The 22075-nt window shown below is 42.3% G+C and overlaps 1 protein-coding gene across 3 annotated transcripts; it reads left to right on the top strand.

Moving 5' to 3' along the window:
• Positions 1 to 653: 653 nt before the first annotated feature.
• On the top strand, positions 654 to 21719 carry slc25a18 (solute carrier family 25 member 18). Of its 3 annotated transcripts, XM_008110476.3 has the most exons (9): positions 4749 to 7102; positions 7831 to 7953; positions 8525 to 8580; positions 10362 to 10452; positions 17093 to 17211; positions 18170 to 18377; positions 18982 to 19136; positions 19824 to 19899; positions 20962 to 21719. In XM_008110476.3, exons 1-9 carry the CDS (start codon positions 7080 to 7082, stop codon positions 21101 to 21103), a joined length of 993 nt encoding a protein of 330 aa, XP_008108683.3. In that variant the 5' UTR covers positions 4749 to 7079; the 3' UTR covers positions 21104 to 21719. The 3 variants fall into 3 exon arrangements, with proteins under 3 accessions (XP_062837261.1, XP_008108683.3, XP_062837260.1); XM_062981191.1 differs by lacking the exons at positions 4749 to 7102; positions 7831 to 7953 and adding an exon at positions 654 to 3395; XM_062981190.1 differs by lacking the exon at positions 4749 to 7102 and having other exon boundaries at positions 7830 to 8580.
• The last annotated feature ends 356 nt before the right edge of the window (positions 21720 to 22075 follow it).

Raw genomic sequence — 22075 nt, forward strand, 5'->3', positions numbered from 1 at the left:
ATCCTTTACACTGCTTCAGGATTTACAATCGTGATTGAGAATGTGCAATAAACATATCAGCATGATAGGAATATGTAATGCTGCAACTATTCTGGAGGCAATGCTACAACTTTCCAGCTTGCTTGACTGTATGTTCCTCCTGGGGTACGAGGGAGTGAAATGGACTTTAGGAGGGAAAATATGCACAATAAGTCAGTCAAGGGTTCTTCCAATAAAGAGTTAACAGGGAAAAGACCTCCCAAGTATATGAAAGAAATTTGAAAGGAGGCAGTTCTTTTTTTTACTACTGACATCAATGCAATCTGGCATGCATTTAGAACTATGGGGAACAACACCCAAATCAGAGAGGCAGGAGTTTCCTTAATACTCTTAACTTAGGCATGAGCAAACTTCGGCGCACAAGGTGTTTTGGACTTCAACTCCCACAATTCCTAACACCCGGTAAACTGGCTGGGATTTCTGGGAGTTGAATTCCAAAACACCTGGAGGGCTAAAGTTTGCCCATGCCTGGTCTAACCACACTGTAGATGATGGTGTCCTACCTTTCCTGTAGCAGTGTCTCTTTTGGGGTATTGTGTGGTTTCCAGGCTGTATGGCCGTGTTCTAGCAGCACACAGATGCAGATGAAACATCAGGAGAAAATGCTGCTAGAACATGGCCATACAGCCTGCAAACCACATAATACACCAGTGATTTTGCCCATGAAAGCCTTCAACTATACAATATCTTTTCCTGCTGGGTGGAACAGATCTATTCCACCTTTACCAGCTGAGTCATAAAAAGTGTGCACTCTTTCAATTTCTTTTCCATTACAAACTCCTAACATCTAGGGATTATAAAAAGTTCACAACCCACTCTACCAATCCAGCACTGTCAGATCAGATTAATAGCTTTTTATTAATGTATGCCAGACTGTAGGGCATGGAAGTCAATCATTATGGATATTTTGCAACCAAAGACTTCACCAGTGACTAATATGCCACTAGTGCAATTGCTCCATTTGCAGATCTTAGTGCAGGCTTCTTCTGTTAGCTTTGTCATATGCAGACAGTAAAGGTTGCTCCCAGAAACATCCAGATATTCCATTAAGCTTTTCTTCTGTTATATCTTTCTAGCTGGATATTGATCCTTGATTAAATCTGACCTTCTCCTTATGCAATTAATTCAATAAAGAGCCACCTTTGAGCATTTTTGTTCTAAATCTACTTCGCAGGCTGTGCAAACATTAGAGGTTATGTCAAATCTTTACCATCTCATGCTACAAATATTCTGCATTGGCTCATATAGCTACACAGTTCAAGGTAAGCCTTTTTCAAGGCAGTCACCTTCTCTCCAAGAAAGGTCGTTTATTTCAGATCCATTAAAGTAATTATTGAAGCAGCTGTTAGTGCATTCCACTGTTGCCTTCAAATCATGCTAAGGAGCATCACTGATTCTTGATTCAGTATCCTTATTCCTATAACAGACCCAGGGTTCGTAGTTGTTATAAATGGGGCAATAGGAGAAACACACTCTTAAGAGATGTAGGGACTTCTATAAGATTTGGGAAGTCACATTTGTTTATTCATTTGTTTAATTACTTTATATCCCACCTTCATTCAAAGTTGAAGCCTGGGAATTTCCCTCCCCTCGATATTTTAAATTGTTGGCAACTTCTGAGGAAAGTTGTTATTGTTTGTACTGTCAAAGGCTTTCATGGCTGGAATCACTGGGTTACTGTGAGCCTTTTGGGATGTATGACCATGTTCCAAAACATGGCCATATAGCCCAAAAAACTAACATCAACCCTTATAATTGCCCGTTGATATATATTTATTGAAACATGGTTTGATTTCAGTTTTTCAATTACCAATGTAGAACAAAATTACAGAAATTGTATCTTTGTTTGCTTCATGACTTTGGAAACATTTATTCAAGCATTGTCTTTAAAAATCCTCCATGATGATTCTCCATTCATCCTCAAGCTGAAGATTCTACTGGCATGGTGAGAAGAGGCAAAATATGAAGAAAAGTCAACTGTTTTCATTTTGTTTGTAATCATTGCAAACCTCAATACATTCTTTTCCAGGATGAGACATGAATAATCCATCTGAGATGTACCTGAGTCATGTAGGATTCAGTCAAGCATTACTTTATGGAGATAAAAGTCAATGATAGCAGGAGAGTCTTAGACTTTGTTCCCTGGACTGCTGGTTAGTGTCTCTTGCCTCTGGATTAATTATTTAAACAAAGGACAGAATATGTCTCTTGGGAGTCAAATTTAGGGAGTTTCTAGTCTTGTGTTGGAGACCACTGCAATACAGAGATTTCAAAAAGGTTCTGAACTCTTGGAAGGTTGATAGCTAGCAGACTATATTAGAAGGCTTCTCAAAACACCTATTGCTTTACATATTCATTTTTATTCCAGGGCAGAGGGAGATTATGTAAAACACTATTAAGCAGAAGGCAGCATAACAGTAGGTATCTAAGCTCCATTAACGTACTTCAGGAAATACACATCTACTTCTCAACAGCAAGTCATGTTGAGCAAATGTGTCAGAGATAGATAAAATCTACACAAAAAAGATCACAGGATTAATGGCCTAGAGGCCTTCAAAGTTGAAAGACACAGTTTCCCTACTTAGGAAAACTGAATTTGGGTCTAGAACAACAAAGGCATCTCTCCCCCGTTTGCTTAGAAAAATTGTCTGGGATTAGCTTTATATTGTATATATCTACCACCATAGTATTTTGCAATTTGAGAGCAAGGAGAGATCATACCTGGACTGAAAATCAAGTACAATGATTGACTGTGGTTTTCCTTCCTTATCTTAGAGAATTTATTTTTGTGTCAGGAGCGACTTGAGAAACTACGTCATTTCTGGTGTGAGAGAATTGGCTGTCTGCAAGGATGTTGCCCAGGGGACACCTAGATGTTTTGATGTTTTAGAGAAAAATAATCTTTAGGTTTTAAGAAACAGCTATATTAACAAAAAAAAAACAATTTCACATTTAACAAACAGAGTTATTTCTAGTACTTGAGAAAGCAGGGCTTGTCTAAACAAGCTTAAATGCAACTGTATTTGTCTCAAAACCAGTTTAGAGTTCAACTTATTTTTCCAAGACATGATAGCTCTCCCCCCGCCAGCCTTCACCCAGCCACTTGGGTGCGGCTTGGGGCACCTTCTCTGCCAGGCCTGAAAGGGAGAGGCCTGATGAGTAACCTGAAAGTAGATATTTGTTTTGTTTTGCTTTGTTTCACTCTACAGTGTGTTTAGATAAAATCACTGAGAGTTTGAACTGTCCCTAAGAGCAGGAATGGGGTTTGTTAGCAGGAAGAAGCCAGATGTGAGTCATATGCTTAGAACTGAGATTGAGGAGGAAAGGAGGAATTCAGACTCTTGCAAATAAGCAAGGTAAGCAGCCCTTTTTCTCTCTCTAAACATTTGCTCTTTACATATATGTTTCACTCATGGATATATTATATTTATTGTTTCAGAGGAAGTGTGCAAATCCTTGCAAGAACCACCTCCTGATAACATGGCAATAGAAATAATCCCTATATTTATGTTAGTATATGTGCAGTCCATTGTACTACTGATACTGGAGTCAGCGGCCAATGTCCTACCCACAGTGGAACCTATCGGACAGCATACATCATGGTCTTTCTATTGGCAATCTGTTTAGCTGCTTTCATGTTGTAGAACATCTGGGTATCCATTAGCCTGGAAACCAAATTGGAAATAAAAATGAGGGAATCTTACAACCTGGAGTGCTTCTAGATAGGACGTCTGCTATAAAATCAAACTATTGTGGCCGACGCCTTGGTGTCCAGTGGGCATTGGATCCAGGGCCACTAACAGCCCATGGACACTAAAATCCATGGATGCTCAAGTCCCATTATGTACAATAGCATAACAAATGTGACTCTCTTGTTTAAAATGGCAAATTAAGGTTTGGTTCTTTGAAATTTGAATAATTTTTCAAGCAATCAATGGTGGATGGTTGAATTTGTGGTTGTGGAGGCATGATGTTTCCCATATTCATGGTCTCCTATATTTCCAGTTGCTTCTTTCAGTTTTTTGTTTATCAAAGAAAATCCACTAAGAAAAAGGATAAATAACAATGGCAATGCCCTGCACTTGCGAGTGATAGGAGTTCTCTGCCATCACTTGAGTTTCAAGCTCACTGAGCAGGTTTTGGTAAATAATCACAGTCTTAATAATCACCTTTATTGGGTGCAAATTGTGTGAACTGTTTGATGAAAACAGACAATACGTGCTATTTATTCTACATCTTTATGTTACGAGTGCACTGTTTTACAGTTTTGTGTTGAAGATGGAAGGAGTATTACACATTAATTTCAGACAGACCTGCAACCTTTGTTTAGCCTTCTCATTGTGTGATAGCTCAGAAGAGAGCATAGTACTAATTTACTGGAGAAGGGTCCATGCACTATTAAAACCACACTCCAGAAGTCCATAATATTAGGAATATGTTTAATGCAGTGTTAGCCTATTCTATTCTTCAATTAGTCGTATGTATGTCCAGCATCTTTGAAGTGGCAAGAAAAGAAACAAGGCTAATCAACAGTCACATTTCGTATGCATGAAATATTGTTATTAAGACAAAATCTTTAATGTAGTAGTTACACATAAACTCTGAGTAACTGTAAAGCCACAAGCAGTGTTTGGGTCTTACACCCACACACACACACACACACATACACACACATGTAGAGAGAGAGAGAGAGAGAGAGAGAGAGAGAGAGAGAGAGAGAGAGAGAGAGAGAGAGAGCTTTCCTAGCAACTAAGTAACTGAATAATGCTAACAAGCAGGTTGTGATTCACTGTTTGTGTATGACTCATTGGCCTTGCAAATTTGTTGCCTGACTTCTTTTTTGACTGGCTGGACAAAAACGTTATATAATAGCTGAACATCATGAAGATGATCATAAATATGCACAGTCTTTTGTTTAATCATAGCTAGGGCAGCATAAAGGAACACCCAACTTGCTCAAAACACACACATATTTTAAATATACATTGCTTATTTTTTCTTCCCTTGTTGATACCATTCTCCAGGAAGCCAGAGATCTTTTGCTGCCATGTCTAGACTGAGCCAGAAAAACAGAATAACTCTACTTTCTGTTAGTGTCTGTGTTGCTTTTCTGATAAAACAATACATCAGCAAAATCTGAATCTAATAGTGCCCATCCTTACAATGTCATAAGCAATGGGATCTTGTAATAGACCAAGTAAGGACAGAGATGGACAGGAACTCTAGTAGGTCAGCAGGTTGTGGAAACAGATATGAGAGCCAAATCTCTCTGACCAGATGCCAACTCAGAGCCATGAGGGGAAAAAATTAGGGGCAGGCAGCAAAATGAATCCAACAGCTATAGCAGTTACTTCAACCCCTACTAAGACTTGCATCTTATTGGGGCTTTATCTTAATACACTCACAACACATTGAGAGTGCCTCTCCCCCCTCGTGTTCCTGGGATTTGTGGAACGATCACTGAAGACCATATGCTACTCTATTCTACATTATACACTAAGAAAGATCACAAGTTGCAACTTCATTTACTGCTTTGCTTCCAAGGGTATGGTAGGCTCAAGTATATGTACCCATCAACTCTTTCCACAGTCCTCAACTTCCAACTTTTTGTTGCTCTGATGGTTGTACAGGTACAACATTCCCAGTGATTCCTATTACTCATTAGAAGGCAGTAGAAAGGGATTCTCTGAGTGAAAAGTCATCTCACATTCTAAAATCAAAATTGTTCCTCTTGATCCTCTTCTGCCACTTACCCTGAGATTGGTCTCTCTAGCTGAAGAAACACAGTACAGTAGAGTCTCACTTATCCAAGCCTCGCTTATCCAAGTTTCTGGATTATCCAAGCCATTTTTGTAGTCAATGTTTCCAATATATTGTGATATTTTGGTGCTAAATTGGTAAATACAGTAATTACAACATAACATTACTGTGTATTGAACTGCTTTTTCTGTCAAATTTGTTGTAAAACATGATGTTTTGGTGCTTAATTAGTAAAATCATAACCTAATTTGATGTTTAATAGGCTTTTCCTTAGTTCCTCCTTATTATCCAAGATATTCGCTTATCCAAGCTTCTGCCGGCCCGTTTAGCTTGGATAACTGAGACACTACTGTACTTCCCCTACAATTCAGTGGGCATTCTGACACCTGTCCAGATAAGATTCAATTGCTCACTCAAATCACAGTTTAATAATATTTCCTGAAGCCTCCATGGTCTCACTTTTTCGGTACCATCAGCTACAAACGAACTCTTCTCTTCGGTTATCCAGGGATCTGTATTACAGTTGCATGGATCTCTTAGCAGTGCCAGTCAGTATATCTTCAGTCATTGCTAATATGCTCACAAACATTTACCTTTCTCTCTATGTGGGGCAAATTGCCATTTCCCTCTTTCCCCCCACAGAGGTTCCCTGGCTACCCACCTGTTTAGTTTGGTGTGGCCTTCATTTGTAAAATACTTGCTCAAGCATTCCAGAGATTTCATTGAAGAAAAGAGCTTACTGCCTTTGTTTTTCTGGGATTTAGAGATAATCTCAAGCCTGTTCATTTTCTATCTGTGACACCCTTCTTCTTTTTTGCAGAGTAACCACTCTGAGTAAACATGCTGATGATCACACTATACATTTATGCATTCCTGTTTCTTGCCACTTGGAATTGGAACACATTTGTGTTCCTATGAGCAGAGAAGAAAAGTGTATGGTAGTCTACTGGAAAGGGGACAGGAAATTTCCCTGGTATAAACTGATTGAAGAGGGGAGGGGAAAAGGCGGGAGGCAAGCCATCCATCTGATTCCACTAAATATCCTAGATATCTTCTCCGGAAGTTGATTAAATGATAAACTGCCATTCTGTCTTTTAACTGACACTCTCATTTGTTACTTATAATAGATTCTTGGCAAGTAATATATCAAAGAGGCAGTAATGGTTTTCTTTCTCCCAGCTGAGAAAAGGCAGAGAGGAAAGCATCTCTGCATTTGAAAGAATTTTCCTGTGTCAGCAGCAGCTGCCGCCACCTCAATACAACATCATCCCCAGGGAACAATGAGGGACAAGAAGAAGATTAGGTCGATTCTGTTCTTTTTACTTCTTGCCGTTTTGAAAGTTGTGGCAGAGGGGAGGAGGGGAGAATTCCCATCTGAAGCGGGATAAATGATGCTTAGTCTGCTGTCACTGGGAGATGGTGGGCAGGATACAGGATGGCTCAGTGTCGGGTAGTTAATAACTTGTATATATGACCTTTTCCATTTTTAATTCTTTTTGTAAAGGCTGAAATTGTGGAGTGGCACAGAGACACTTCTACATTTACTCGACAGGCCACCTATATGCCTGGTATGCTAGAGTGTCCAAGGACATTCTTGATCCTGGCCAGTATGACCAGAATACAATTGACAGTCCCAACAAGAATTAGCCCATTGTGTCAGTAGAGTTTATGTAAAGTGTTAATTCCTTGTTCAGCAGCTGATTGAATTAGTCTGCTTTAGTTGGGGCTACTCAAAGGATCCAAGCCTATGTTTCATTATGATTCTGAGCATGAACAGTATCACAGTGTAAAGAAAAAGTAGATAGTTTCCTTCCACAACCATCTTAGAATTTATATTTGATATTGTAAAACATTTCATATATAAATTCACAATGAAGTGTGCCATGAAAATGAATTGACAAGTATATTAGCAAATATCAGTATTTCTGTACAGATTATTTTGTAATTGACTACAGCACAGAACGCATGAAAGCTTATTCTATCTAACGATCTAAACAGCACTCTGATAATGATTTTCTTTCCTCTTTCCAGCCTTCCAGCAAAGTTAATCAATGGAGGTATAGCAGGGCTCGTAGGAGTCACTTGTGTTTTCCCCATTGATTTGGCAAAAACCCGCCTCCAGAATCAGCAAGGACAAGCAGTCTACACTGGAATGTATGCTTTTCTGAACTTGGTCTGATATAATGTGGATGATAGGCATTAAGAGACTTCTAATGATTCATCTTTTAAGTACATTGGGGATAGCTGAAATCTTTCCAGGTTCTATTGTTTTCTCCCTCATCCCCCTAAGTGTTATTAATATAGCATGCGAAACCACTTTAAGCAAAAATAACTGAAGTATCTATGTTCTGGGTTTTGTGTGTCTGTGAATACACACAGAATAGCCAGCATAACTATTATAAAATTGTATAGCAAATGCAAATGCCACCTTTGCTATCATCTTCAAATGATCAGAGAGTTAATAGAGAGCACGGTGGAATGGAGAGCGTTGTAGTTTTGGTGTCAGGGCTCCGTGGCTGAGACCCCAGTCTCAGTACCATATGTAAGCCACCCCGAGTCTCTTTGGGGAGATGGAGGTGGGGTACAAAAATAAAGTTGTTATGATTATGATTACCCCCCCCCCCAAACCTTGGACAGTGCAGAGACGTGGAGCTGGGTCCCTATGGGAGAAAGTTGCAAAGTCAATCACAACTTTTGAAACACTTTTGGTTTTCCTTCTTTCTAGGCGAGACTGTCTGGTGAAGACTATTCGCTCAGAGGGGTTCTTCGGCGTATATAGAGGTAGTCTATAAAAAGGTTTTCCCTTTTAGTAGTATAAGTGAATTGAAAATAAGGAGAAGCTTTTGAATAATCATTGTGGTGGTTCAAAAAGATAGGTCTTCAGATGTGTGTTAAATTCTAACAGCTAATTTAGCTTTATTCCAACAGGTCATTCTACATCATTGTTTTAGACATCATTGTTTCTTTCCTTCTGCAAAAGCTCCTTTCTAACTCACAGCTGTAACCCTTTCTGTTTCACCATTACTTGCCCCAAGGCAGAAGCAACAACTTGTGTGGTAATTATGGAGACAAGTTTAATGTATTATTCTCACACTGCCAGTTCAGGGGAGCTGCTTTTCTAGCTCCATCTTGACTCTTGAAATAATCTGTTCCACAGTTTTGACATTAGCTCACTTGTGAGGACTAGATTCTCTGAATTATTATACTGTAGTATTTAAAGGTAAAGGTTTCCCCCGACGTTAAGTCCAGTCATGTCTGACTCTGGGGGTTGGTGCTCATCTCCATTTCTAAGCTGAAGAGCTGGCGTTGTCTGTAGACACCTCCAAGGTCATGTGGCTGGCATGACTGCATGGAGCGCTGTTACCTTCCCGTAGATCTATTGATCTACTCACATTGGCATGTTTTCGAACTGCTAGGTTGGCAGAAGCTGGAGCTAACAGCGGGCGCTCACTCTGCTCCCGGGATTTGAACCTGTGACCTTTCTGCAGTATTTATGCTCCTTAATCTATTTTAAGTGAATCTTCAATCTTCCTCTAGACATGATCCAGACATGCAGAGCTGAAAATGGTACAATCCTTCTTGGACTGCACCAGTAATCAGTGTGGGATCACAGAGATGGTGGATAGTGAATAATCTAGATTCCCCATTATGTTGTAAAACCAACTTGGATTTTGGGTGAAATTATTGCCTGAAAATTGCCATTTTGTTTATTAGAAGATTAAATATCATCTAGAATCTCTTGTGCATGTAATGCTACAAGTACTGCTATAAGCATCACAATTATAATAAATATGTAAAAATAGATGAGTCTAATGTAGTAAGTCAAAAGTCAACTTGAAAGTTGGGAACAAAAAAGCAGGGGAAATGGTAATCTGTTATAGCGCATCATAAATCTCTCTAAAATTGATCAAGAGCTCCCTCTTGAGTTCATTCCTTATGTATCTAGCTGAGAAAGCAAATTGTATCTTGAAAGACCATAATATTTTTGAAAGTTTGTCTTTTTGTCTTTCAAAGGTTCCCATTTTAAAATGGGAAGGTGTACTTGGTGCTGACATTTCACCTGGCTTAATGTGACTTTAAATAAAGTATTTAATTTCTATGATTTGAATCTTGTTGGGGACTTACGTCTTTGTAAGTGGATTTAAGTCCACAGGCATTAAAACTGGGTAGTTCTGTAACATCCACATCCACTAAGGAGCTGCTGTTTGTGTTGCTTTGTATGGAGACTGGCAAAGTGACTGATACGCATCAGAACCGATGCACAATGGAACTTCTCTGCATTGGCTGCAATGCATATTGGTCATATAGCAAATTGTCCACATGTGTCCAGGAACAAGATTTTGTGATTCACTAACAGGATTTCTTAGCATGTAGCTATGTATACCTAACATTACATAATGTAAACCGTGATATAAGATTTCAGCCAACATTTTATTTATTTATTTATTACTTATCAGAAAAGTTTTATTCAATAGTGTATTCTGTGCTTTCAGTAGTTGTGGCTGGAAGTGTTAATATGCCAGATAGCAGGATATTTTATTGCTTTTCTCATCTCCTTACAGGGGCTGCTGTGAACCTAACTCTTGTCACTCCTGAAAAAGCAATCAAGTTGGCAGCCAATGATTTCTTCCGCCAGTTGCTCTCTCAGGATGGGTATGGTTCCCTTTCTAATAATCTCCTGTCAATACCTTTGTGTCTGTGTATGTGATGACTCATGGGCCATGTAGTCCCGTTCCTAGCGCTGTGGTGACAGATGAAGAGGAAAACTTGGGTTTTCCACCGTTTCAGCCAGAATTGGAATTTTCCCAGCCAGAATTGGAGCCCTTGCACCTGCAGGAGGTTTGTCTTCCAGAAAGCTGCCAAACAAGCCCTGAGTCAAAATCTCCCCCATTTTCTCGCCGTAACTATTATCAACAACAGAAAGGAGTTCAGCAGGCTAATCGCAGAAGCCTGAGAATCGCAGCCAGGCATTCAGCTGATTAAGACTGCTTTCATGAGAAATTTTAGGGAGTCATGCATCTGGACACAGAGATTGACTTTCGGTTCTGGTTCCCCAGAGAAGTGTTCTTTGGTGGGAAAACGAGACCCTATTTAGGTTCTTTGCCCTGAAGGAATTTTGCGGAGTCAATTCGTCAGCAACTGGAGTAGGTTGTGTGTGGACAGCGCTACTCCCGCTTCCAAGCCTTCGTTCCTGTTTCCAAGCCTTCGTTCCCGTTCCCAGCCTTGTTTACCTCCACGGACCTTGCCTTGCTTCCTAGGACTCAGCCTTGTTTTTCCAGGACCTTGCCAAGTATTTTACCACGGATTTTGTCCCTGTTCCTCGTTCCTTGCTGCCTTGTATCAAGCCTTGTGTTCCAAGAATCAAGTTTACTTCCTAGCCTTGCCTCAAGTTCCTTGGACTAAGAACCTTGTCATCTCCCCTCACTTTGCTTGGCAAAGTGAGTGTTTCGGTTATTGGATTACAACTTTGAACCTTAATATTTTATATTGGACATTGTTTTCCTGGACTATAATTGACCTTTCCTGAAAGGTCTTCTTCTGAACTACATTCTACACTTATTTTTATTGACTTTATATATTTCCTTAATAAAGATATTAGATAGATTCTGGCCTCTGTGTATGGTTATTGGTGCTCTGCAGCCTGGGTCGTGACAGTTTGACTCCGCCACCCTAAGCACCAATTAACCTAGGCCAGAATGTCTACCGGAGCCGGACCGGGGGCCCAGCCACTCAGCTACACCATCGATAAGGATGAAGTGGACCGCATCCGAGATAAGCTCAATGCGCAGGACGGAGAAATAAGGGGATTGAAGGAACGCGGGGTCCGTCTCCCGGCCATGGCGTTGCCAACCAAGTTTTCTGGAGAAGCTTCTAAGGTTCATGTTTTCCGTCGCCAATGCCAGGCTTATCTAGAGGCCCGTAATGCCGAGTTTCCCCAAGAAGACATCAAGGTGGCGTGGATCTACAGTCTCCTAGACGGGCCAGCGGCCAACTGGGCGACGGCACTGTTCGACCAAGTCTCCCCACATCTAAGATCAGCACAACACTTCTTGGATCACATTAAGGCGACTTGGGGGATCGAAGACAATTTGGAGGCAGCCGGCCACAAACTCCGGCGCCTCTCCCAAGGGGACAGACCCTTGTCCCAGTACATAGCCGAGTTCCGAGTGCTGGCCCATAACACCGGCTGGAACGACATAGCCCTCAGAGGACAATTTCGGGAGGGTCTCAACATCGAGATGCTGGAGGAAATCTCCAAGGTGGATCCTCCACACTCCCTTGAAGGACTCATTGAACAATGTTTACGGGCTGAAGTCATGCTTGCCAACAGAAAGCAATGGATCCGAGGCCAGAGCGGCAGGGCTGGAGCGAAACCTCCCGCTCCCACCGGCGTCCAGCCACGTCCAGTGTGGAGACCCCCACCACCAGCCCCATACCCCAGAGGAAGCGAGGAGGTGCCGATGCAGCTGGGCAATGTGCGACCCAGATTAGATGCTGCCGAGAAGATCCGCCGCCAACGCCTAAATCTCTGTTGGTACTGCGGGAACGGGGGCCACTTTGCCAGAGAGTGCCCAGCCAAAGGGAAGCCCGCCGCCCGTCTGGCGGCGGCGTCCTCCACGGAGACGAAGGCGTCTGAGGCGGCTGGCGTGAAGCCGGCGGGGGAAGCCAGCGACCGGGCGTAGAGAGGCTCGCCAACCCGGTCAAAAACCCCACTCAAGAGCCGCCAACCGGGGTCCTATTTCTCCTAGTGGTCACCTTGTGGTCAGCGAAAAAAGGACCCGTCATGATCCATGCCATGATAGACTCAGGAGCCACAAACAATTTCATTGATAGAGAGTATGTCGACTCTCTGGGATTACAATATCACGATTTCAAGAACGCCCGTGTGGTGCAGGCCATAGACGGCCGCCCCCTCAAGACAGGTCCAGTAAGCCAGTGGTCGGAACCCACCAGAATGTGGATAAGGGAACACATGGAAGAGATTTCCTTCTTTGTTACCGAGGTTCCCCACTTCCCTGTGATTTTGGGAATCCCATGGCTGACACTCCACGACCCAAACATCTCCTGGTCCAACAGAGAACTGCAGTTTGCTTCAAAATATTGCCAAAACCATTGTCTTGTAGCCAAGGTCTGCCATGCCACAGACGCTGAACCCATCATCACCTTGCCCAAGAAGTACTCAGAGTATTGGGACGTATTCAATGAAAAAGAAGCCGAGAGACTACCCCCGCATAGACCTTATGACTGTGCCATTGACTTGGTGGAGGGGGCCCCGATCCCGCGAGGACACCTCTACTCCCTGACTGAACCGGAGCAAGAAGCTCTCAGGGAGTTTTTAGAGACAAACCTCCGCAAGGGGTATATTAGACCCTCTCAATCCCCAGCCGCTTCCCCAGTGATGTTTGTAAAAAAGAAGTCAGGGGACCTACGCTTGGTGGTGGACTATAGAGCATTGAACAATATCACTAAGCGAAACCGGTATCCCCTGCCCTTGATCTCGGACCTATTAGACCGGCTTCGAGGGGCCAAGGTTTACACCAAACTGGATCTTCGAGGAGCTTATAATCTAGTTCGCATCAGGGAGGGGGACGAGTGGAAGACCGCCTTCCAGACTAAATTCGGTTTATTCGAAACCCTGGTCATGAATTTCGGTTTGTGTGGAGCTCCCGCAACGTTTCAACATTTTGTCAACGATATCTTTCAGGATTATCTAGACCGGTTCTTGATTATCTACCTGGACGATTTTTTGGTGTTTTCTAGATCACAATCAGAACATGAGAACCACGTTAGAATGGTGTTACAACGATTGCGGGATCATGGACTTTATGCCAAGCTGGAAAAATGCGCTTTTGATCTGCAAGAGGTAGATTTCCTGGGATATCGTGTCTCGCCACTAGGGCTCACCATGGACCCGGCAAAAGTTTCAGCAGTATTGGAATGGCGGGCGCCAACCAACAAGAAAGAGGTGCAACGCTTCTTGGGGTTCGCGAACTACTACCGCAAGTTCATTCCAGACTTTGCCCGCTGGTCTGATCCAATCACCAGCTGCATCCGTGGGAAGCAGCCTTTCCGCTGGACAGAGCAAGCAGAGAAAGGATTCCAACAGCTAAAGAAATTATTCACGTCCCAGCCAATCCTTCAACACCCAGATCCTGAAACCCCTTTTGTCGTACAGGCGGACGCCTCCGATGTGGCAATTGGGGCTGTACTCTTACAACCAGTGGGAGATCATCTTCACCCTTGTGCCTTTTACTCCCGTCAACTGACCGCACCAGAGAGAAATTATACTATTTGGGAAAAGGAACTTTTGGCCATAAAGGCAGCCTTTGAAACTTGGAGACATTGGTTAGAAGGGGCCAAATTTCCCATTGAGGTCCATACTGATCATCGGAATCTAGAGCATCTAAGAACTGCCCGCAAGCTAAATCAGAGGCAACAACGCTGGGCTTTATTCTTTGAGCGTTTCAACTTCCAAATCCACTATGTAACCCCAGCCCAGACCAAGCAAGCAGATGCTCTGTCACGGAAACCGGAATATGCTGCAGGGCGCAAAGAGACCTTTGAATCCCAACTGCTGCAGCCCGAGAACTTTGCCACGCTCACTGTGGGAAATACCAAATCCACCCTAATTGATTCAGCTCCCTCTACTCCAGGGCCCCTTTGTGCTCAGGAAATCAGGGCCAGTCAACAAGCAGATGTCTGGGCTCAGGACCAACTTCGCCAAGGACTACAGTTTCCCTTCTCGCTTAAGGATGGGTTACTTTGCTATAGAAACCATGTCTACATCCCTCCAGGACCGGGCAGGGAAAAGGCACTTCGTCTGTGTCACGACTGCAAGCCAGCAGGGCATTTCGGACTATTTAAAACCATGCATTTGCTCCTAAGAGATTTCTGGTGGCCCAAGATCCGCAAGGATGTGGAAAAATATGTCAATTCCTGCCCAGTATGCCAGCGCTCCAAGACAAGAAGAGAGAAGCCCTCAGGGCTTCTGCAACCCCTTCCTACCCCATCTCGCCCATGGGAAATAATCTCTGCGGATTTTATCACTGATCTACCACCTTCCTGTGGATTCACCACGATCCTAGTGGTGGTGGACCTTTTTACCAAGCTAGCCCATTTCATTCCCTGCGATGGCCTCCCCACGGCCAAGGAGACTGCAGATTATTTCCTTCAGCATGTTTTCAGATTGCATGGTTTGCCCAAGAGTTTGGTCACAGACCGTGGGTCCCAATTCACCTCTCGTTTCTGGAAAGCACTACAAAAACTATTGGGCATAGACTCTCGTTTACCTTCGGCTCACCATCCCCAAACGGATGGGCAAACTGAGCGCACCAATGCCACTCTGGAACAATACCTTCGCTGTTATGTAAACTATCAGCAGGACAATTGGGCTTCCCTGTTACCGCTGTCGGAGTTTGCCTATAACAATGGTGTCCAGGCTTCAACTAAAGAAACCCCGTTCTTTGCAAACTACGGCTTCCATCCACGTTTCTTCCCTTCTATTGTTGAAACCTCAGAAGTTCCCGCAGCAGAGGACTGGCTGCAGGAACTCACAGCGGTGCAACAACTTTTGCTCCAGCAACTAGACCAAGCCAAGGAGGACTATAAACGCCACGCTGACAAACATCGCCAGCCGGGCCCCGAAATCAAGGTAGGAGACCGGGTTCTTCTGTCCACTCGCTTTTTGCCCTCCCATCGCCCTTGCCGGAAGTTAGATGCCCGTTTCATTGGTCCCTATCCGGTGGTGGCGCAACTTAACCCCGTGACTTTCAAACTCCAACTTCCGCGCTCTATGCGCATTCATCCAGTGTTCCATCGCTCCCTGCTCCTTCCGGCGGATGGTGTGCGCCCTGATGCAGACCGGCCGGCCCCCCCTCCTGTTTTGGTGGATGGGGAGGAGGAGTTCGAGGTTCAGGACATTTTGGATTCTCGCTTTCACCGCCGCCGCCTGCAATATCTCATTGACTGGGTGGGTTTTGGCCCCGAGGAACGCTCATGGGAAGACACTTCCACAGTCCATGCCCCCGATTTAACCCGCCGCTTCCATCAGACCTACCCCACCAAGCCGCGGCCTCGCGCCTCGGGGAGAGAGCCCTATTTTGAGAGGGGGCTTGAGGAGGGGGATAGTGTGATGACTCATGGGCCATGTAGTCCCGTTCCTAGCGCTGTGGTGACAGATGAAGAGGAAAACTTGGGTTTTCCACCGTTTCAGCCAGAATTGGAATTTTCCCAGCCAGAATTGGAGCCCTTGCACCTGCAGGAGGTTTGTCTTCCAGAAAGCTGCCAAACAAGCCCTGAGTCAAAATCTCCCCCATTTTCTCGCCGTAACTATTATCAACAACAGAAAGGAGTTCAGCAGGCTAATCGCAGAAGCCTGAGAATCGCAGCCAGGCATTCAGCTGATTAAGACTGCTTTCATGAGAAATTTTAGGGAGTCATGCATCTGGACACAGAGATTGACTTTCGGTTCTGGTTCCCCAGAGAAGTGTTCTTTGGTGGGAAAACGAGACCCTATTTAGGTTCTTTGCCCTGAAGGAATTTTGCGGAGTCAATTCGTCAGCAACTGGAGTAGGTTGTGTGTGGACAGCGCTACTCCCGCTTCCAAGCCTTCGTTCCTGTTTCCAAGCCTTCGTTCCCGTTCCCAGCCTTGTTTACCTCCACGGACCTTGCCTTGCTTCCTAGGACTCAGCCTTGTTTTTCCAGGACCTTGCCAAGTATTTTACCACGGATTTTGTCCCTGTTCCTCGTTCCTTGCTGCCTTGTATCAAGCCTTGTGTTCCAAGAATCAAGTTTACTTCCTAGCCTTGCCTCAAGTTCCTTGGACTAAGAACCTTGTCATCTCCCCTCACTTTGCTTGGCAAAGTGAGTGTTTCGGTTATTGGATTACAACTTTGGACCTTAATATTTTATATTGGACATTGTTTTCCTGGACTATAATTGACCTTTCCTGAAAGGTCTTCTTCTGAACTACATTCTACACTTATTTTTATTGACTTTATATATTTCCTTAATAAAGATATTAGATAGATTCTGGCCTCTGTGTATGGTTATTGGTGCTCTGCAGCCTGGGTCGTGACAGTGTATGCACTTCCCCCGTGGACACATAAATCCTAAGATGCAGAATGGAAATGTCTGCATTATGAGTCACTAAGCCTTTGTGACACAAAAAGGTGAACTTACTCCATAATTACAAAAGAATTACAAAGATTGTAAGAAATCCTGACACTTTGATATGAATCCACAGCAACTGTGTTTCTGAACCACTCTTTTGCATTTGTATTATTCTCAACAGAAAAGAACTGTCATTAGTAAGGGAGATGCTGGCTGGCTGTGGAGCTGGAACCTGCCAGGTGGTGGTCACTTCCCCAATGGAAATGCTGAAGATTCAACTACAGGATGCTGGAAGGCTAGGTGAATCCCCTTTTGGAATAGTTAAAGTGAAAACAAAAATGCTATGTCAATAAAATACTGTTCCTGTTTGCAAATAAGTCTTGCAGGTATTTTCTGACTGCAACAATTAGATTAATTCTTCTTAAAATATATAAAAAATAAAATTGTGAAGTTGATCACTGTTGCCTTTAGCCATTAAACATATTGTGGGAGGAGGCAGTGATATCAGTGTGTGTAGAGGGGATGGGAGAGGAATGAATGTAGTTACACACTTATATACGAGGGCTATCCAGAAAGTAGGTTACATTTTGGATTTTAAAAAGGACAAAGTATAGGATAAATCATTTACCAAATGCAGCTGAAAGACACATTCCAATACTACAATCTCATGTAATCCCCATTGAAATTTAGGTATGTTTCATATAGATAAATGAGTTTGAAAAGTACTGCCCCAGTAAATTTGCCGCCTCTCTCCTCCGTTTCCAACAATGGGGGCGTGGCTGGCAGCGCAGCATTTTGACTACGCTGCAGGAAGAGAGAAGGGGGAAGAGCTGAGGACACAAGCGGGGAATTTACTGGAGCAGTACTTTTCAAACTCATTTATCTATATGAAATGTACCTAAATTTCAATGGGGATTACATGAGATTGTAGTATTGGAATGTGTCTTTCAGCTGCATATGGTAAATGATTTATCCTATACTTTGTCCTTTTTAAAATCCAAAACATAACCTACTTTCTGGATAGCCCTCGTACATGACGGTCATAGATTAAAGTGCATATCAAATGCATATATGTTAAAAGACATGCATATGGAAATCTGTATTGCTTTTGTGTAGACTTCACCCACCCACCTCACAAATGAACAAACTGGTGTGGGATGTAATACACTTCTGCTTCAAATCTCCAGAAGTAGTAGAGAGTGGAACAATCAATTCTTGGGCCAAAAGAGAGTTGGTCATGTTTCTTCTTTTATTTTAGCTGCTCACCAGCAAAAGGCCTTGGGACAGGACAGACTATCTGCTGTGGCTGCTTCCCATTCACCACCAGGTTTACACCACAGGCAACCTTATGTCTCAGAGTCTGCCACAGCCTATCAGCGCCCCTCCGCCACTGCGATTGCCAGGGATCTGCTGCGTACTCAGGGTCTAGCTGGCCTGTATAAAGGGCTGGGGGCCACCCTGCTCAGGTGAAAAGACCGTGGAATTGCTGTTTCTATACACTTTAGGATGATAACTTCTGGTAATCCTTTTTTTTAAAAAGAATCCTGGGGAAACTTCACAACTAAACTAGCAGATACATCTGGAAATGTTCACGCATGTAGACAATAAATGTGTTTGGATTTGGCCTTCAGGTTTATACTTTGTCTGAAAAGGTCAAAATAACGTATATGATTCCTATATGTTTTTATATTGCGGCAGCTTAATTTTAGCCACTGAAAATCCGTAAAACTATTTTTTAGATTTTAGTTGCACTGTATAATGTGAGTTTGTGTTTTTGTGAGGAAGGATGTTGGTCGAAGATAGTCATAAACCCCCTCATTTAAGTCTCAAAAGCCTATGATGCATTGTGACTCTGGAAAAAGTGCATTTGTGCAAAAATACCCAAGTTTCAACAAGTGCAAATTCTGATAGGGAAGGCAGATTTTGTTGTTAATCCCCAGCACTAGCTCTGAAGAAAGCAGTCTTCAGTAAGAGTTCAGCCAACTACTTTGGCTCTTCCTGAAGGATTCTTCAAGAAGGACCAGCCAATTGTTTTTCTTACCTACATTGTCCCACTTCCTCTTTCAACAGGGATGTGCCCTTTTCTGTGATATATTTCCCACTCTTTGCCAATATCAACAAGTTGGGACAAGAGAACCTGGAAGAAAAAGCATCTTTCTTACACTCATTCGTCTCTGGCTGTGTGGCAGGATCTGTGGCTGCCGTGGCAGTGACCCCACTGGATGGTAGGCAATCCATGGCACTATTTTGAAAATGTTTTTTGTCATTGTTTATTTATTATCCAACCACATTACCACTTTAGATTTAGGCTTTTTTCACTATCAACCCAAGTTCCATTAAATTTCTTGCAGGGATGCTTTGTAAATTGCATTTCCTTATGTGGATCATAGAAGTTTAATGCCGATTCTCAGCTAAAATAGACTCATTTCAACCAAAGGTATTTAGGCCTACACTTTGTACCAAATGTTGCATCTGAAGAGATCTCAGAACAGATTGAGGCCACATCCCTCCAAAATAATTGAACTACAATAGAAACACCATCTAATAATACAACATGTACTGTATTGTGACTTTCAGCATCATCATATTTCTTTTCCTGTATGACTTTAATGCCTTTTTCCTGAAGAAACCAATGGAGATTCAAATTGTTGCATGATGGATTTTCTGCAGTTTGGTTGGCCAAGGGAGGTTTCATTTTCTAGTGGAGTTTATATTTTACTATATTAGTAATCATTAATGATAAACACCAGTGAGTAGTAATAATACTGCATTCTGATCACACTAGAATATACTTTGTGCATTCATGCCCAGAGGTAAATAATAACTCAATGTTCAGTTTTATAACTTGGTACTGAGAACAAATTCTAAGTAATGTTGCATAGACTTTAATGAATAAATTATTTTAATTTTAGTTTTAAAAACACGCATTCAAACTCTCAAGAAAGGGCTGGGAGAGGACACCTACAATGGGATCATTGATTGTGCCAGGTAAGCATGACTATGTTGATAAACTGTAATCAACCCATTTCATCATATGGCTTTGAGTCATCTTTCTTTGGAACATTGCTGTAACAGTGATCATCGCCACCATGATAATTTTCTAAATGTGTATTTTTAATGTAGCTAAAATGAAAACATCAATTCATAAGATGTAGCTATCAGTAAAATACATTTGTTCAAATATCAAAAATATTGCGAGGGGCAATCTAATGAGAACTGATTGGGATACTAAATGCTGTCTGGCAAAAGAATGGAGTGCCTGGAAACTTGAATGGGAGCTCTGTTCACTACACTATATAAACTTAATTTCTTCTGTACAGCTATTGCAAGGAGTTGAAAGAAAAATGTTAAGCATTTATGTTTCTCTTTAATTTCTTTCTAGAAGGCAATTGCTAATAATGGAGCAACTTGCTCCATAACATGTGATTAGAAAGGCAGAAATAACTACCCTTCAACTAAAAAAACCAGAACAATAAAGAATAGGCAAAATAGCTGAAAGTGTGTGTTTCATATATAACATCCACATTCAGCTTCCCAAGACCTTGCCTGCATTTTGCATAGTCCCTGGAGTATCTGATTTCATTCAGATAAATTTTCTCCCACAAAGCAGACATATAGAAAAAAAAAGAAAAGCTGTCTCCTCCAAAAATTCAAACATCTGCAGTTTGCCAAGTTCTTCTCTGCCTCAGTATCACACTCATGTTCTTGATAGGAAATTAATGTCCCATTAAACTTTGAATTTTGGTGCTTCTTTCAAAAGAAGGGCACCTCTAAGATCCCTTCTGCCCTCTTTTGTAGACCCAAATTTTGGTACAGGGACCCTGTCTTATTGAAGCTAAATTTTGGATATCCATTCATATATGAAATTAAATTCCCAGGGAAGTTCCTAAGCAATTTCTTATAAATTGAGCTTGTGAACACAGAAATACACCATTACTTGAATCGGACTTCTCTCCTATTTTGCATCTGGCACAACCAAAAAAAAGTTTTGTTTCCCTGGAAAACATCAGCATATGTTTACTTAACCTAATGTGTGTTTCTTATCTGCAGGAAAGTATGGATTCATGAAGGTCCCACTGCTTTCATGAAAGGGGCAACATGTCGTGCACTGGTCATAGCTCCCCTGTTTGGCATAGCCCAAGGGGTCTATTTCATTGGTATTGGAGAATATGTCATGGATTTTTTCAAATAGCATCATCTCCAAATGCTGCGCCTTTTCCGTTAAGACTGTCCATGTTCAATAGAACCGACTGATGGAGGAGCAAAAGAACTCCCTTTGTATAGCTGCAGGGTAACAAACTGCCGTCCAGGGTACTTCTGTCCAGGAAGATTATCTTCAAGAAACTCCACTTCCTATGCAATCCCCTCATGTCAAGCCCTCTCCTCTATAAGGGTGAGGATGGCATAGTTTTAAGGAAAAGATACACATTTTGCTTATTGAACTTGCATCTTTTCCTAAAAATGCCCATCCCCATGCCTATAAGAAAGATAATTCAGAAGAAATAGAAAGGAAATTCTAATGAGGATTCTAGTTCAAAGGGACAGCTGGAATGGAATTGGCCCATGAAGGTTGTACTCTTCATCAGTCCCTATATCCTTTTAATATAAGAAACTAGCAAGTGCTTTATCAGATTAATGCTCTTGAACAAAAGAAAAGGGGACCCAAGTATATATAATGTGTACTGATGTACCTAGAAATTGTATACTATTTCTATTATGCTTTTGTTAGAACTTATGGAGTCTTTGGGATCTCTCTGATCACCTCTATAGCCAGCAGACTGATTAAAAGGTTCTCTCTACAACCTCCATTGTGACTCTTTGGTTAACTTCCTAGAACACCTCTCTAGGTTTTCCGGTGTGCTTCTATGATCAACTTCTAACAGGAACAAAGACTCATGCTGAAGAAGCTAGAGGTATACTCTCAGATACAAAAAAGCACTTTTAAAAGAAAATTGACAATTTCTCCAGTTTTGCAAGGGTCCCAAGGCCCTAACCCTAGCAGATGTGGAGGGCTAGCTATAGTTACAATTTCCAGTTCATACTTTAATGGATGCTAAGCCTCCTGTTCTTCTGTGAACTGGGTGTCGTATATCTCTAAAAATAAAATTTTTACAATAATTTGAAATTTATGCCTCCAATAGTGAACTTCACTGTTGCTCCCCAT

This window comes from Anolis carolinensis, chromosome 5 (assembly GCF_035594765.1).
Source record: "Anolis carolinensis isolate JA03-04 chromosome 5, rAnoCar3.1.pri, whole genome shotgun sequence".
Taxonomy (NCBI): domain Eukaryota; kingdom Metazoa; phylum Chordata; class Lepidosauria; order Squamata; family Dactyloidae; genus Anolis; species Anolis carolinensis.